The following is a 15,253-nucleotide window of genomic DNA, read 5'->3' on the forward strand; positions in this document are numbered from 1 at the left end:
GGTGGCTCACGCATATAATCCCAGAACTTTGGGAGGCCAAGGCGGGCGGAACACGAGGTCAGGAGATGGAGACAATCCTGGCTCACACGGTGAAACCCTGTCTTTACTAAAAATACAAAAATTTAGCCGGGCGTAATGGCACGTGCCTGTAGTCCCAGCTACTCAGAATGCTGAGGCAGGAGAATCTCCTGAACCCAGGAGGTGGAGGTTGCAGTGAGCTGAGATCGTGCCAGCGACAGCCTAGGCAACAGAGTGAGACTCTGTCTTAAAAAAAAAAAATAAAGAAAGAAAGAAAATGGACCATAACCTCACATCCCAGATATCCCCATTAATTTAAAAAATTTGGAACATAAACATAAAAATGCATAAAACATATGTACAATGTAAAAAATTTATTGTAAGCATGTACACTATTCCCCAGGTCAAGAAAACATGAACACTCTCGACCCCCAGGTGATCCCCCAGCACAATCCTCTTGCTCCCATTAAAAGGTACCTACTATCCTGACTTTTGTGATAATCATTTCCTTGTTTTCTTTATAGAACTTATGTTCTCCTAACAGAGTTTTAGACCATTGCGTGCATGGCACGACACTATAGGTATTCTTTTTTTTTTTTTTTTTTTTGAGACGGAGTCTTGCACTATCGACCGGGATGGAGTGCAAAGGTGTGATCTCGGCTCACTGCAACCTCTGCCTCCTGGGTTCCAGCGATTCTCCTGCCTCAGCCTCCCGAGTAGCTGGGACTACAGGCATGTGCCACCATGCCCAGTTACTTTTTTTGTATTTTTAGTAGAGAAGGGGTTTCACCATGTTGGCCAGACCGGTCTTTTTTTTTTTTTTTTTTGAGATGGAGTCTCGCTCTGTCGTCCAGGCTGGAGTTCAGTGGCGGGATCTCGGCTCACTGCAAGCTCTACTCCGGGGTTCACGCCATTCTCCTGCCTCAGTCTCCCCAGTAGCTGGGACTATAGGCACCCGCCGCCATGCCCGGCTAATTTTTTGTGTTTTTAGTAGAGACGGGGTTTCACAGTGTTAGCCAGGATGGTCTCGATCTCCCGACTTCGTGATCCACCTGCCTCAGCCTCCCAAAGTGCTGGGATTACAGGCGTGAGCCACCGTGCCCCGCCAGGGATTCTTTTATATCTTCCTCCCTTTCCTCAATATTATGATTCCTGGCCAGGCACAGTGGCTCACACCTGAAATCCCAGCATTTTGGGAGGCCAAGGTGGGAAGACTGCTTGAGCCCAGGAGTTCAAGACCAGCCTGGGCAACATAGTGAGACCCCCATTTCTACAAAAAATAGAAAAACAGCCAGTGGCATGTGCCTGTGGTTTCAGCTACTTGAGAGGCTGAGGTGGGAGACTGCTTGAGCCAGGAAGATAGAGGCTGCAGTGAGTCTTTTTTTTTTTTTTTTTGAGATGAGGTCTTGCTCTGTTGCCCAGGCTGGAGTGCAATGGTGTGATCTTGTCTCACTGCAGCCTCCGCCCCCTGGGTTCAAGCAAGTCTCCTACCTCAGCCTCCCGAGTAGCTGGGACTACAGGTGCGCACTGCCGCACCCAGCTAATTTTTGTATTTTTAGTAGAGATGGGGTTTCACCATCTTGGCCAGGATGGTCTTGAACTCCTGACCTTGTGATCTGCCTGCCTTGGCCTCTCAAAGTGCTGGGATTACAGGCGTGAGCCACCACACCCAGCCCTATTTAAACCATATATTTAAAGATTGTTTAAAATATTTAAAGATTGTTTAAAGTGACAGTTTGTGAATATTTCTAATTAGTATAAATATTATGAATTAATATCTGCTGTTGGTATAATAATTATCTCTATGAAGTCATTCATAAAGTATTTATTGAGTACCTACTATGTGCCAGGCACTCTTCTTGGAGCTTGGGATACAGCAGTGAATAAAACAGTAAAAAATTCCTGCCCTACACCTTCTAGTTGGGGGAGAGGTGATAAACAGATGGGTGCAGTATGTATTAAATGGTGTTAGGTGCTAAGGAAAACTGGGAGTACTGGAGAAAAGTGGGGAGACTGCAACGGGCCTAATAGAGAATGGCTGGGGAAGGCCTTATTTAGAAGGTGATGTTGGCCGGGCGCGGTGGCTCAAGCCTGTAATCCCAGCACTTTGGGAGGCCGAGATGGGCAGATCACAAGGTCAGGAGATCAAGACCATCCTGGCTAACACGGTGAAACCCTGTCTCTACTAAAAAACACAAAAAACTAGCCGGGCGAGGTGGCGGGTGCCTGTAGTCCCAGCTACTCGTGAGGCTGAGGCAGGAGAATGGCGTAAACCTGGAAGGCGGAGCTTGCAGTGAGCTGAGATCCGGCCGCTGCACTCCAGCCTGGGCCACAGAGCGAGACTCCGTCTCAAAAAAAAAAAAAAAAAGGTGATGTTTGCCTGAGTAAAGGGTGGTCCAGGCAGAGGGAGGAGCAAGTGTGAAGCCTGTTGAGGTATGTCTGGCACATTCGAGGACTGTTGGGAGCTCAGGGTGGCTGAAGCTATGTGAGCCAGGGGAGAGGGCTCACGAGGTCAGAAGCATGGATGTGGCTGTGGGGCAGATCTCTGAATGCCACAGTGAGGACTGGTCAGATCCCAGATTCATTGTGAAAGCAGAACTTGCAGGGTGTGCTGATGGTTTGGATGAGAGGTGTGAGGGAGAGAGGGAGTCACGGGTGACTCCTTGAGTCTTAGCTTGAGCAACTGGAGGGAAGGGACTGCAATTTCCTGGGATGGCCAGTTCTGAGGGGCATCAGGACAACATGAGTGTCAGGTGCCTGCCATGCAACCAAAGTGAGATTTGGTGCAGACAAGGGGATACATGGATCTGGAATTTAGGGGAGAGCTCTGAGCTGGCCAGAGATATGTATTATACAGATGGGACTTAAAGTGATGAGATAGGCTGGGTGTGGTGGCTCACACTTGTAATCCCAGCACTTTGGGAGGCCAAGCGGGGCAGATCATCTGAGATCGTGAGTTCAAGACCAGCCTGGCCAACATGCTGAAACCCTATCTCTACTAAAAATACAAAAATTAACATGGGCACCTGTAATCCCAGCTACAATGGAGGCTGGAGCATGACAATCTCTTGAACCCAGGTGGCGGAGGTTGCAGTGAGCTGAGATCACGCCACTGGACTCCAGCCTGGGCTACAGAGCAAGACTTTGTCTCAAAAAAAAAAAAAAAGAAAAAAATTTAGAGTGATGAGACAGCCAGGCATGGTGGCTCATGCCTGTAATCCCAGCACTTTGGTTTGGGAGACCAAGATAGGTGGATTGCTTGAGCCCAGGAGTTCGAGACCAGCCTGACCAGTCTCTATAAAAAATACAAAAAATAGCTGGGCATGGTGGTGTGTGCCTGTGGTCTCAGCTACTCAGGAGGCTGATGTGGGAGGATCATCTTAGCCCAGGAGGTCGAGGCTGCAGGGAGCTGATTGTACCACTGTGCTCCAGTCTGGGTGACAGAATGAAAACCTGTCTGAAGGAAAAAAAAAAAAAAAACCAAGGTGATGAGACAGAATGAGACCTCGAGAGTTCAAGCACTGCTGGGGGCTTGTCTAAAGTTCCTAGAGGAGGCAGGGAGGCAGTGCCAGCAGAGCAGGCTGAGCATTGGCCAGGGAGGGAGGAAGATGGACATAAGGGAGGAGCGCTTCCAGGAGAGGAGGTCACATCTGCTCAATGCCGTTGAGAGGTCAAGGAAAATGACTTCTGACAACAGATTATCGGATTTAGCAACTTGGAAGGAATTAGTGACCTTGATAGATTGGTAGAATCAAAAACCAAACTGGAACAGGTTCAAAGGAGGATGGGAGGTGAGGGGAGAGGGTGTGCGTGTAAGCAGCTCTTTTGAGATGTTTTGCTGAAAGCAGGGATAGAAATGGCCTATAGCTTGAGGGGCAAGTAGAAAATAGCCTAACATGAGAAGGTGAGACTGTGGAAGGGGAGAAATCAGTGTAAATCCATTAGCACTATGGCCAAAATCATTCGCAAGGTTTTTGCCGAGGAACTGGGCTCTCCCACTGCCATCCTTAAAAACAGGGCAACATCATAAATAATAATCTAGAGCTCTATTTTCTTTCTACAATGCATAATATGTACACAATAATCTCTGGGCTGAGCTGTTATCCTTTCTGGGTCCCTCTACCACCTTCGGGGTTGTGATGTGAGCAGGAGGGACAGATGCTGTCTCAGGCGGAAAGGTAGCCACACCTTTCCCCAAAAGTATAGGAACTGTTCCAGGTCACTTTTTGGCCTCACTCTGGAGGGCCCAGGCTATTTCATTCTAAACCACTTGGCCCATCCTTGTCTAGGAGTCCCTCTGGTTCAGCGTGTGGCTGGAATCCGGCTTTTTGTCTCCCTGATTTGTCTCCCAATCAGAATTTGAACTTTTTTTTTTTAAACTGACAGAGTCTCACTATGTTGCCCAGGCTGGAGTACAGTGGCTGTTTACAGGAGCCATCAGAGGGCACTGCAGCCTCAAAGTCCTAGGTTCAGGGGATCCCCCCGCTTCAGCCTCCTGGGATTATGGGTGCAGGCCCCCATGCCAGGCAGATTTAGAACATTTTGAACAATGGAATGTTTGTAATGCTCAGAGGAGCAAGCACACCTACACAGGCAGCATGGGGTCTCAGTAAATTCTTGCTGCACTCACAGTTGAGGGAAGAGCAGTATAGAGAAACAGGTTTGAGGAGGGAAGAGGAAGAAAGGCCCTAACTCAGCCTGCCAAGTAGTCCTTACAATGGTCAGGAAAGTATTTATCACCCCCATAGCACAGGTAAAGAAACCGCCAGGCTGGGAACAGCGATGCACACCTGTAATCATAGCACTTTGAGAGGCCGAGGCAGGTGGATCACTTGAGCCCAGGAGTTCAAGACCAGCTTGGCCGATGTGGTGAGGCTCCTTCTATACAAAAAAGTATAAACGTTAGCTAAGCATGGTGGCACATGCCTGTGGCTCCAGCTAGAGGCTGAGGTGGGAGGGCTACTTGGGCTCTGGAGGCAGAGGTTGCAGTGAGCAGGGATTGTGCCACTGTACTCCAGCCTGGGCAACAGAGCCAAGACTCTGTCTCAAAAGATCCAAAAAAAAAAACAAAAAAAACACGAAACTACCTTGCCTGAGGCTCCAAATCTAGTTACTGCTTCCAATCATTTCAGGACTCAGTTGGGAAGAGGTGGTGTTTAAATAGGCTTGGGGGCCCTTGATGCTTGCATCAACTTAATTCTTACCAGAAAACAAAATTCTGCGGCCAGACGAGGTGGCTCAGGCCTGTAATCCCAGCACTTTGGGAGGCTGGCGTGGGCAGATCACCTGAGGTCAGGAGTTCGAGACCAGCTTGGCCAACATGGTGAAACCCCATCTGTACTAAAAATACAAAAATAAGCCAAGCGTGGTGGTGCAGGCCTGTGGTCCCAGCTACTCGGGGTGCACCGTTGAGGCAAGAGAATCGCTTGAACCTGGAAGGCAGAGGTTGCAGTGAGCTATCATACCACTGCATTCCAGCCTGGGCCACAGAACGAGACTCTATATCGGAAAAAGAAAACAGAAAAACGAAATTCTTACTATAAAAGTATTGAAATCACAGAGTTCTGACTTGGACTGCCCCTGCGAGCTACAGATCATGCTGTGGGCTGCCTCCACGGTCTGGTAACTCAAGGGTGACCGGGGTGAGGCACAGTTCCTTCAGAGCTACCTAGCTGAGTGTAAATGGGTTGTTCAAATTGCACTGGGGAGCCGGAGTTGCGTGGGTTTTAATTTAAAGATGTAAGTACAAATCTATGTGCACTGCAGAAAATTCGGAAAAGGTCAAACTGCCTAGCAAGTAAAAAACTGTCATTCCAGCACGTGGGGGGTGACCGCTTCTCTCCTCTTGGGTGTTTTTCTTGGTGGATTTTTTTTGGTGACCCCGACTGGCCTGGACTCCATTCAACGGCACATCGTGTGCAGTAAAACACCGCATGTTTCAGGGCTCCTCACTGCAACACGTGCACCCCCAGGCTGGCGCTCAGCGCTCCCAGTAAAAGCTGCAGCCAGGCGCGGGCCTTTCCTCCTCCCCATCTCGTGACGCTTTGTGCTGCGGCACCAAAGGCCCGTTCCGATCCCCGTGTGCGCGCCCGTGTGCTTCCCAGCAGCCGCCACCAATGCTCCTTTCCAGGAAACAGCCTTCCATTCTCTCTTAGGGCCGATCGTAGCGAGAGCCACGATGCGGGCGACTGGAGCCGGGGTGGGTTGGGGCGGGGGTGGGAATCGGGCCCGACTGCCAGGCACCCGGGCCGCGCCTTCCGCTCTGACCTCATCCGGCCGCCCAGGCACGGGACGCAGCAGCGAATCGCCAGCGCGGGCGGCCGGGAACGCCCAGCACAAATATTTACCGCCGCGCGGAGAGCGAGGGCCCAAGTCCGCCCCGCTCCGCCACTTGGGCCGCCCTGGACGCTTCCCTCCGGACTGCCACCGGGTCGGACGCGGCTGCCGCGGCTCGCGGGCCTTCTCCCCAGCGGCGCGGCCCAACCGCCACCGAACCTTCTGGAAGCGGCGCCCGCCTGGGCCCTCACGCCGCCAGAATCGTACACCCGCGCGAGCTCGCGGCAGCCTTGGCGGCCTGGGAGGCGGGGCTCGGGGTGGGGCCGGCGCGGGGGCGGGATCGGCGCGGGGAGGCCGCGTTCGATTCGCCCCCGGCGCGCAGGCCCCGCCTCGACGGCCCCATCGCTCCACCTCCGCCCTCCCCCTTTATGGCGCGGCCGGGGCTCATTCATTCCTCGCCGGGCCTGCCAGACACCTGCGCCCTTCTGCAGCCGCCCGCCGCATCCGCCTCCGCAGCCCCCAGCATGTCGGGCCCAGACGTCGAGACGCCGTCCGCCATCCAGATCTGCCGGTAAGAGAGGGCCCGCGCGGCGCCAGCAGTGGCCAGGCGCGCCGGTCACCGCCCCCGGCCTGTCCCGCTCGGTCCCCACCCGCCGAGGCCGCCCCCGCCCGCCGATTCCCCGCACGGCCTCCTGCGCCGCCGCCCCGAGCCCCCGCCAGCCCGCGGCCAGGATGCGACTCGCGATGCAGCACAAGCCGCGCGGCCCCCGCCCGCCTCCCGCCGGCTCCTCCCGGCCGCATTTCCAGGGCGGCGGCCGCGCCACGGGTCGTTTAGGCGAGAAAGCCAGGCAGGGATGGGGCGGGCGGAGGTCAGTGCACAGCTCCAGAGCCCGGCGACCGGCGCCCGTGGGCCGCCCCGCCTCGGGCCTCGCCCGAGCATCCCGGAGCCTCAGTCCCGTGGTCCTGCTTAGCCTCCTCGAGGATTCGGGATCGTTACCTCGGCGGTTGTGCTGCGCTAACCAAAGCCCTCAGAGGTGGAGGGGAGGTGCCCAGAGCCGCGTGAACCCCTCGGTGGGTGCCCCTGTGGGAGCAGGTTGCAGAGCTACCGTCTTCAGTGCACTGCTTCGGTTTGGGGGAGGGCAGGTGTTGAAAGGAAGAACAGATAACACTGTTTGCCTCTAACAGTTTACTATCAAGCAAAGGGAATCAGTGGTCTGTTGGGCCTGAAAGCATCTTACACAATAGAGGCAAAGGGTTGTCCTTCTAGGGCATCCCCCCTTCCTCCAGCAGTTACTGAGTAGATAGATGCAAGCCCCCAGAGAAGCTGGAGGCTGGAGATCATGAACAAGCTCATTTCCCATGGGAGGTGGGGAGGGCAGCCTCAAGGTTACTCTGCAGTTCCCTTCGGCAGAAGCAGAAGCAGGCTGGCATTTGTGCATGAGCTAAGTGAGGGCAAGGAGTCTAGATTTTCAGCCACTGCACACAGGCACTGTGGCCTGCGACGGGTCCTGTCCTGCTTGATGGACTACCAGGAGTGAGAACTGCTTTCTGTTTTGGTGGTGGGTTCCTCGCATTTGGGGCTTAAGCATCACAGACTGACCTTGGACTCAAGCCAAGTCCAATAGAAGCAAGTTACTTTCCTGTAGATGTTGACATCTCCCGGAAGGCTGGGCATATAACAAGTCCTGGGTCATCGAAGCTCCTTGACCCTCAGTCTCATTTTCTGGCCTGGTCCAGGGCCTCTCCTGACCTCAAGGTCGGTTTTGACTTTTCCAGAGAGGGAACGTCTTTGAGGGGAGCCCTGCCCCTTTGACTTTGGCGTTGTGGCTGTTCTGGTCCCATTGACTCCGGAGGTGGGGAAAGAGGGGCAAAAAAAAAAAAAAAAAAGAAGTAACTGGAGACAGATGGCCTGCATCAGGTCCCTGCATCAGCTCTGCTGAGTATTGGCTGGGAACCTTGGGCTCCATGGTTTGCAAAGAGCTTATACCTGTCTCATCCCACTTGCTTTGCCCAACTTCCCTGGGAGGTTGATGGTCAGTACTGCCTCTGCTACCTGTGTGGAGGAGGTGGCAGTTTTGGGAGTTGAGGAACTGTGTAAGGTCATCCTGCTCCAGGAGCTCCAGGGACAGCCCCTACCCAAGTCTTCTGACTCCAGATCCAGTGTTCTTCCCACCCCTCTCCTGAATAAAGGAAACCTTGATTTAAATCTTCCCGTGGAAGACTGGCCTTTTATTTACTTCTTCAGGATGATGAATAGCCAGTTTATACGTGTTGTCTTTTTTCACCCAGCTTCTAACAGTTACTAGATTTTTTGTTTTTTTGAGACAGAGTCTCATTCTGTCACCCGGGCTGGAGTGCGGTGGCCAGATCTCAGCTCACTGCAACCCCCGTGTCCCGGGTTCAAGTGATTCTTGGGCCTCAGCCTCCAGAGTAGCTGGGACTACAGGCATGTGCCACCACGCCTGGCTAATTTTTGTGTTTTTAGTAGAGACGGGGTTTCTCTATGTTGGCCGGGCTGGTCTCGAACTCCTGACCTCAGGTGATCCATGATCTGCCCGCCTTGGCATCCCAAAGTGCTGGGATTACAGACGTGAGCCACCGCACCCAGCTGGAAAAAGTTCTTGTGCCTCAGCCTCCCGAGTAGCTGGGACTACAGGCGTGTGCCACCACGCCTGGCTAATTTTTGTATTTTTAGTGGAGATGGGGTTTCACCGTGTTGGCCAGGCTGGTCTTGAACTCCTGACCTCAGGTGATCCTCCCGCCTCAGCCTCTCAAAGTGCTGGGATTACAGGTGTGAGCCACTGCTCCCAGCCTAGTTACTAGATTTTTGTATAGCTTTAGACACTTCCATACAGTAAGTGTGTGCTTTTTTTTTTTTTTTTTTTTTTTTGAGACAGTCTCACTCTGTCACCCAGACTGGAATGCAATGGCGCGATCTCAGCTCACTGCAACCTCCGCCTCCTGGGTTCAAGTGATTCTCCCACCTCAGCCTCCTGAGTTGCTGGGATTACAGGAACCCGCCATCATGCCTGGCTAATTTTTGTATTTTTAGTAGAGATGGGGTTTCACCATGTTGGCCAGGCTGGTCTTGAATTCCTGACCTCAGGTGATCCGCCCGCCTCGGCCTCCCAAAGTGCTGGGATTACAGGCGTGAGCCACTGTGCCTGGCCCGTGTGTGCTTTTTCTTACCCACCGTAAACCAATTGCATATTGTTTCCTTTTTTTTTTTCTTTTTTTTTTTGGAGGTGGAGTCTCACTCCGTCACCCAGGCTGCTGGAGTGCGGTGACACACTCTCTGCTAACTGCAACCTCTGCCTCCTTAGTTCAAGCGATTCTCCTGCCTTAGCCTCCCGAGTAGCTGGGACTACAGGTGTGCACCACCATGCCCAGCTAATTTTTGTATTTTTAGTAGAGATGAGGTTTCAGCATGTTGGCCAGGCTGGTCTCGAACTCCTGACCTTAGGTGATCTGCCCGTCTCGGCCTCCCAAAGTGCAGAGATTACAGGCATGAGTCACCATGCCTGGCCAGTTGCATATTGTTTCTAAGTGGCTGCCTTGGCCAGACGACTGGTGAGCAGGATGCCTGGCTGCCCCCTGCTCATGAGTGAGTAGGTGAGTCTCAGGTGCAGAGCGTGACTGCCAAAGGAGTAGGTGGGAGTGGTGGTAGGGGTAGGCCTGTGAAGAGAAGGCTGTGGTCACTCGGGCTTGACTCAGAAACTGCAGGACACTGGAGAGTGACTGTACTAGGATGGGGAGCCCTTTAAGGACATCTGAGCCGACACCCCGAGTTGAAAGAGGAGCCTCCTGGCCTAGCACAGCCAAGCCCATGAATTTAACAAGACTTCAGTGGACACTGCCAAGAAGCATAGCACCAGGAGGGAAACTGATATGTGGAAAATTTGGCCCCTGCCTTAAGGGGTCACAGTCTAGCAGAGGCAAGGACGTCCAAATCCCCACCATCTTAGAGACAGAATGGTCACACGTTCTCAGTTCAGACACTGTTGAAGGGATAAGGGCTTTTTTTTGTTTGTTTTGTTTTTTTTTTGAGACAGAGTCTTGCCCTGTCCCCCAGGCTAGATGCCATCTTGACTCACTGCAACCTCCGCCTCCGGGGTTCTAGTGATTCTTCCGCCTCAGCCTCCTGAGTAGCTGGGAATTACACGCACCTGCCACCATGCCCAGCTAATGTTTTTGTATTTTTTCAGTAGAGATGGGGTTTTGCCATGTGGGTCAGGCTGGTTATGAACGGAACAGAATTTTTAATTGCATCAATTTAAATTCAGGTGGGTAGCCACCTGTGGCTGGTGGCTATCTTTTGGGGAGTGCAATATGTAGAGAAATTTGAGTTTACTGGTAGGTCTATGGGGGGCAGGGTGTTCCTAAAGGAAGCTCTGAGGCTTTCTGGGGACTGTAGCCAGCTCTGGAATAACCATGCTGATGGAGGGGGACCTCGGCATGGACACCACCCAGCAGGCAGATAACTTGGCATGCTTTATTTATAGGTAGATGTGTGTGAAATCTACAAGGTTTTTTTGTGTTTTCTTTGCTTGCCGTGCTCTTAGATGCAGATCTACCAGGAAGTTTCCTGAGATTAGGAATTGTGTTGTACCATGTGGTACCATGAATGCCTAGAATAGTGCCTGAGGTCTAGCTCACAGGTCAATAAACAGTAGTTGAGTGGCTATGAATTTCAGTATGTTATGGGGTTAGAATTATTTCCCCCAAGGGAAAAGACAGAGAGGGGCTCTACCTTTGTCTTTTTTTTTTTTTTTTTTTTAGATAGAGTCTCACTCTGTCGCCCAGGCTGGAGTGCAGTGACAGGATCTTGGCTCACTGCAACCTCTGCCTCCCCAGTTTGAGCAATTCTCCTCTCCTCAGCTTCCTGAGTAGCTGGGACTACAGGCGCCCACCACCACACTCAGCTAATTTTTGTATTTTTAGTAGAGACGGGGTTTCACCGTGTTGGCCAGGCTGGTCTCGAACTCCTGACCTTAAGTGATCTGCCCGCCTCAGCCTCTCGAAGTGCTGGAATTACAGGTGTGAGCCACTGCACCAGGCCGGGTTCTGTCTTTGGTTTTATAATGGAATTAATGAAAAGAAGGAACCTGGCCAGGCACAGATCACGCCTGTAATCCCAGCACTTTGGGAGGCCGAGGTGGGTGGATCATGAGGTCAAGAGATAGAGACCTTCCTGGCCAACATGATGAAACCCTGTCTCTACTAAAAATACAAAAATTAGCTGGGTGTGGTGGCGGGTGCCTGTAATTCCAGTTACTTAGGAGGCTGAGGCAGAAGAATCGCTTGAACTTGGGAGGCGGAGGTTGCAGTGAGCCGAGATTGTGCCATTGCACTCCAGTCTGGGTAACAAGAGCGAAACTCCATCTCAAAAAATAAAAAAAAAAGAAAAGAAAAGAGAAAAAAAAGAAAGATAGAGCCAATTTACAGAAGCCACAATCAGAGCTTGTATTCTGGAGCGTTCCGTAAAATGATTTACAGTGCTGACTCTCTTGTTGCTGGGATGTGGGGACCCTGGGTGAAGATGAAGTCTTTTTTTTTTTTTTTTTTGAGACGGAGTCTCACTCTGTCCCCCAGGCTGGAGTGCAGTAGCTGGATCTCAGCTCACTGCAAGCTCCACCTCCCGGGTTCACGCCATTCTCCTGCCTCAGCCTCCCGAGTAGCTGGGACTACAGGCGCCCGCCACTGCTCCCGGCTAATTTTTGTATTTTTTAATAGAGACGGGGTTTCACGTGTTAGCCAGGATGGTCTCGATCTCCTGACCTCGTGATCCGCCCGTCTCGGCCTCCCAAAGTGCTGGGATTACAGGCTTGAGCCACCGCGCCCGGCCTGAAGATGCAGTCTTTGTAGCCCAGAGAGCCTGCGCGTGGGGAGGCCTTTGTCCAGCCTCACCCTGTAAGTGGGCCAGTTAGCCTGGCATTGCCCTGGAATTGGTACCTGCAGCTGGCTGGCTCCCCAGTTCTGGTCAGACCAGAAGTGGCTTTCTCCTGTGTGACCCACCTGGTCTGTGGGGCCTGCACCAGGGGGTGACCCCGTAGGCTGTCTTCCCATCCCACCCCTTGGCCTCTCACTGTCAGAGCCCTCCTGTGGACGGGGATCAATGTTGTGCCTCCCCATCCTTGGACCCCTGCATGGGAGTAACTGGAGAAGTCTGTTACAAATAGGGGTTTTCTGCATGTGAATAGAACTTCAGCAGAGAGTCAACAAGATGCAGATTTGAGGAGATAATGGGGAAACTTGAATAGTCCCTTGATAATGAATGATTTTAAGGAATCACTACTTTTTTTTTTTTTTTTAAGGTAGGGTAATTGTTTTGTAGTTTGCTTTTTTTTTTTTTTTTTTTTTTTTTTTTTTGAGACGGAGTCTCGCCCTGTCGCCCAGGCTGGAGTGCAGTGGCCGGATCTCAGCTCACTGCAAGCTCCGCCTCCCGGGTTCACGCCATTCTCCTGTCTCAGCCTCCTGAGTAGCTGGGACTACAGGCGCCCACCACCTCGCCCGGCTAGTTTTTTGTATTTTTTAGTAGAGACGGGGTTTCACCGTGTTAGCCAGGATGGTCTCGATCTCCTGACCTAGTGATCCGCCCGTCTCGGCCTCCCAAAGTGCTGGGATTACAGGCTTGAGCCACCGCGCCCGGCTGTAGTTTGCTTTTTTAAACCGACTTTATTGAGGTATATTTAGAATGCATATACAAGAATATTTGAAACGTACAGTTTGCTGAGTTTTGATGAGTGTGTGCACTGAGTAGTGGCCGGCCCAGTTGTGATGTCGAGTATTTCCAAACTCCCAAAATTCCCCTACTGTTGGTCCCTGGCAAAAAGATCTGCTTTCACTCACTTGCTGTGCCTCTTCTAGAATTTCGTAGACGGAACCGGATCGAGCTCAGTGCTGGGCCTCACTCCTGTGTCCCCGTAGCCCTGTAGTACCCTGTTCCCTGCACACTGCTGTTTCTCTTCACCAGTCAACAAAGACTTGGGTTCTCTGTGAATGAAGTTCACAAATGCAGATTTCAATTCATTTAGCACAGGAACTGAAGTCACTTACTATTTAATGATATTAGGAATTTGGATGATATTTTAGATGGGACCATTGTTTTGTGGTTTTTATTTTTATTTGAGGCAGGGTCTCGCTTAGTTGCCCAGGCAACTAAGTGGTGCAGTGGTGCAATCATGGTTCTCTACAGCCCCAACCTCCTGGGCTCAAGGGATTCTCCCACCTCAGCCTCTCGAGTAGCTGGGACTATGAGTGCATGCCTCTGGGCCTGGCTAATGTTAAAATAAGTTTTTTTTGCGGAGACATGGTCTCACTTTGTTGCCTAGGCGGGTCTGGAACTCCTGAGCTCAGGTGCTCTTCCCACCTTGGCCTCCCAAAGTGCTGAAATTATGGGCATGGGCATGAGTCACCATGCCCCTCCTTTAGGTTTTTTACAAGGAGCTTTTATCTTTGAGAGGAAATGCTGATGTATTTATGATGTTGTACTGGGAAGTACGGGATTTGCTGCAGAATAACCTGGCATGGGGAACAGGTGGGAGCAGGGACCAGAGGTGCCCTGAGCTGACCGTTTTGGGGCTGCTTGATGGGGACATGGGGGTTTGCTCCCACCTGCCTCTACTCCTGTAAGCATTTGACGTTTACCGCAATGAAGAATAAAAGGAAAACCAGGCTCCTGAGCCTCCACTCCAGAGCTACTGCCTCTAACTCCAGGGGTGGGGAAGGTCAGGGAGGGGTAGGCCCAGGAATCTGCATTTTCCTCAGCCCTCCTGGAGCTTGAGGGCCACTGTCAGAGGAGGGCCAGGCACCTGCTGTGTTGTGCGGTGTGTTGGCCTTCCTCGGCTTCCCCACAGCCTTCTAGCCCTCCTGGTGCCTGTGAGCCAAGACCAGGTGGAACTCTTTCTTCTACCTGCCTGAGGGCCAGCCTGAGTGTTGCAAGGTTTAAGATCCTGGAGGTGAGAACCCTTATGAGTGTTGCTTGCGACCCCACCCAGTTCATCCTCTCCTGCAGAGGGGTGGTGGCCCTCTCCTGTCTCTCTGTTTGTGAGTCACAGATTCCTTGGCATCACTGGTCTTTTGTGATCCAGTTCCGGAAGCTGAGCAGGCGGCTTGCTGGGGGAGGGACGGTCCTAGGAGGAGCCAGAGCCTGGTGCTTTCCATCAGGGAGGGATCAGACTGGCTCACTGCTAAGCCGGCCAGGCAGATACAGGCTTGGGCTCTGCCAGGCATCATGCTTGGCACTGGGTAAACAGTTTGCCCACTTGCCGCAGGATGAAGCTGCTTGCCAGGGCTCTCCGGCTCTGTGAGTTTGGGAGGCAGGCATCCTCCAGGAGGCTGGTGGCTGGCCGGGGATGTGTGGGGCCCCGGAGAGGGTGCTGCGCTCCCATCCAGGTGGTTGGCCCCAGGGCTGATCTCCTACCTTCTGGAGCCTGCATTACTGGAAGGTAGGATGACGGAATATTTTGTGCCCATGGTGTTCCGCTTGCGAGGCCGACTGGGCAGCCAGGGCCTTGGGCCACATAACTTGGAGGAGTTTGGGAAGGGTAGTAGGGCTGGGTTTTGGATGAGCTGTGTGTTTTGCTGGATTGAAGGTGTCCACTTAAGTGGCCATCCTCAGTGGAGACCTGGCATGTTCCTCCCCTAGGGACCAGTGGAACCCCTGGGATTTGTTGGAGGAGGTGACCTGGCAACCCTGGGCTGTGGGAATCTGGGCCTCTGCGGATCAAGGCTCCTGCGAGCCAGCAGCTGTGCTGGCTCACACCTGGCAGCAGGCATCCGTGCCCTGCTTTGTCCCTAGGCTGGAGGTTGAGCTGTGATTTTAGACCAGAAGGTTGGTGTGGGGCCAGAGGGAGCTGTCCCTGCACGATTGGCTGATCCTAACAGTGCAGTGTTGAGCTACTTACAGATGGCTTTTGTGTACTTTATTTCTCCTAAACTTTACAGAAACTCTGTTGAG

At 52.5% G+C, this 15,253-nt stretch overlaps 3 protein-coding genes across 7 annotated transcripts in view; 2 read left to right on the plus strand and 1 right to left on the minus strand.

Annotated features, from left to right (window-relative positions):
* Nucleotides 1-15,253, plus strand: part of ACOT7 (acyl-CoA thioesterase 7) — a 192,508-nt gene that overhangs the window by 51,215 nt on the left and 126,040 nt on the right. For 2 of the 3 annotated variants that reach the window (XR_013408990.1, XM_015141617.3), the window contains exon 1: nucleotides 6,699-6,865. Coding sequence is in view for 2 of the 3 variants with exons in the window: in XM_015141617.3 (XP_014997103.1) it covers nucleotides 6,723-6,865 (143 nt within the window). In the remaining variant the exon portion in view is untranslated. Of the gene's footprint in view, nucleotides 1-6,698; nucleotides 6,866-15,253 lie in introns of those variants that run through there. The other variant, XM_077977866.1, reaches the window with a different exon arrangement.
* RPL22 (ribosomal protein L22) overlaps nucleotides 1-15,253 on the plus strand; it is a 251,157-nt gene that overhangs the window by 26,757 nt on the left and 209,147 nt on the right. The window contains exon 1 of one of the 2 annotated variants that reach the window (XM_077963035.1): nucleotides 10,660-10,663. The exons of the other annotated variant lie outside the window; for it this stretch is intronic. The gene's annotated coding sequence lies outside the window, so the exon portion shown is untranslated. Of the gene's footprint in view, nucleotides 1-10,659; nucleotides 10,664-15,253 lie in introns of those variants that run through there. 2 annotated transcript variants of the gene reach the window in all.
* Nucleotides 606-8,175, minus strand: LOC144336769 (uncharacterized). Of its 2 annotated transcripts, none has more exons than XM_077978021.1 (2): nucleotides 5,687-8,175; nucleotides 606-691 (listed from the first exon to the last, which is right to left on the minus strand). In XM_077978021.1, exon 1 carries the CDS (start codon nucleotides 6,744-6,746, stop codon nucleotides 5,967-5,969), a length of 780 nt encoding a protein of 259 aa, XP_077834147.1. In that variant the 5' UTR covers nucleotides 6,747-8,175; the 3' UTR covers nucleotides 606-691; nucleotides 5,687-5,966. The 2 variants fall into 2 exon arrangements, with proteins under 2 accessions (XP_077834147.1, XP_077834143.1); XM_077978017.1 differs by lacking the exon at nucleotides 606-691 and adding an exon at nucleotides 3,350-4,425 and having other exon boundaries at nucleotides 5,058-8,175.

The sequence above is a fragment of the Macaca mulatta genome, chromosome 1, assembly GCF_049350105.2.
Source record: "Macaca mulatta isolate MMU2019108-1 chromosome 1, T2T-MMU8v2.0, whole genome shotgun sequence".
In the NCBI taxonomy this organism is placed as follows: Eukaryota; Metazoa; Chordata; class Mammalia; order Primates; family Cercopithecidae; genus Macaca; species Macaca mulatta.

Coding starts and splice junctions, on each gene's coding strand:
- LOC144336769 (XM_077978021.1), bottom strand. CDS start 6,746: ATGAATGAGCCCCGGCCGCGCCATAAAGGGGGAGGGCGGAGGTGGAGC.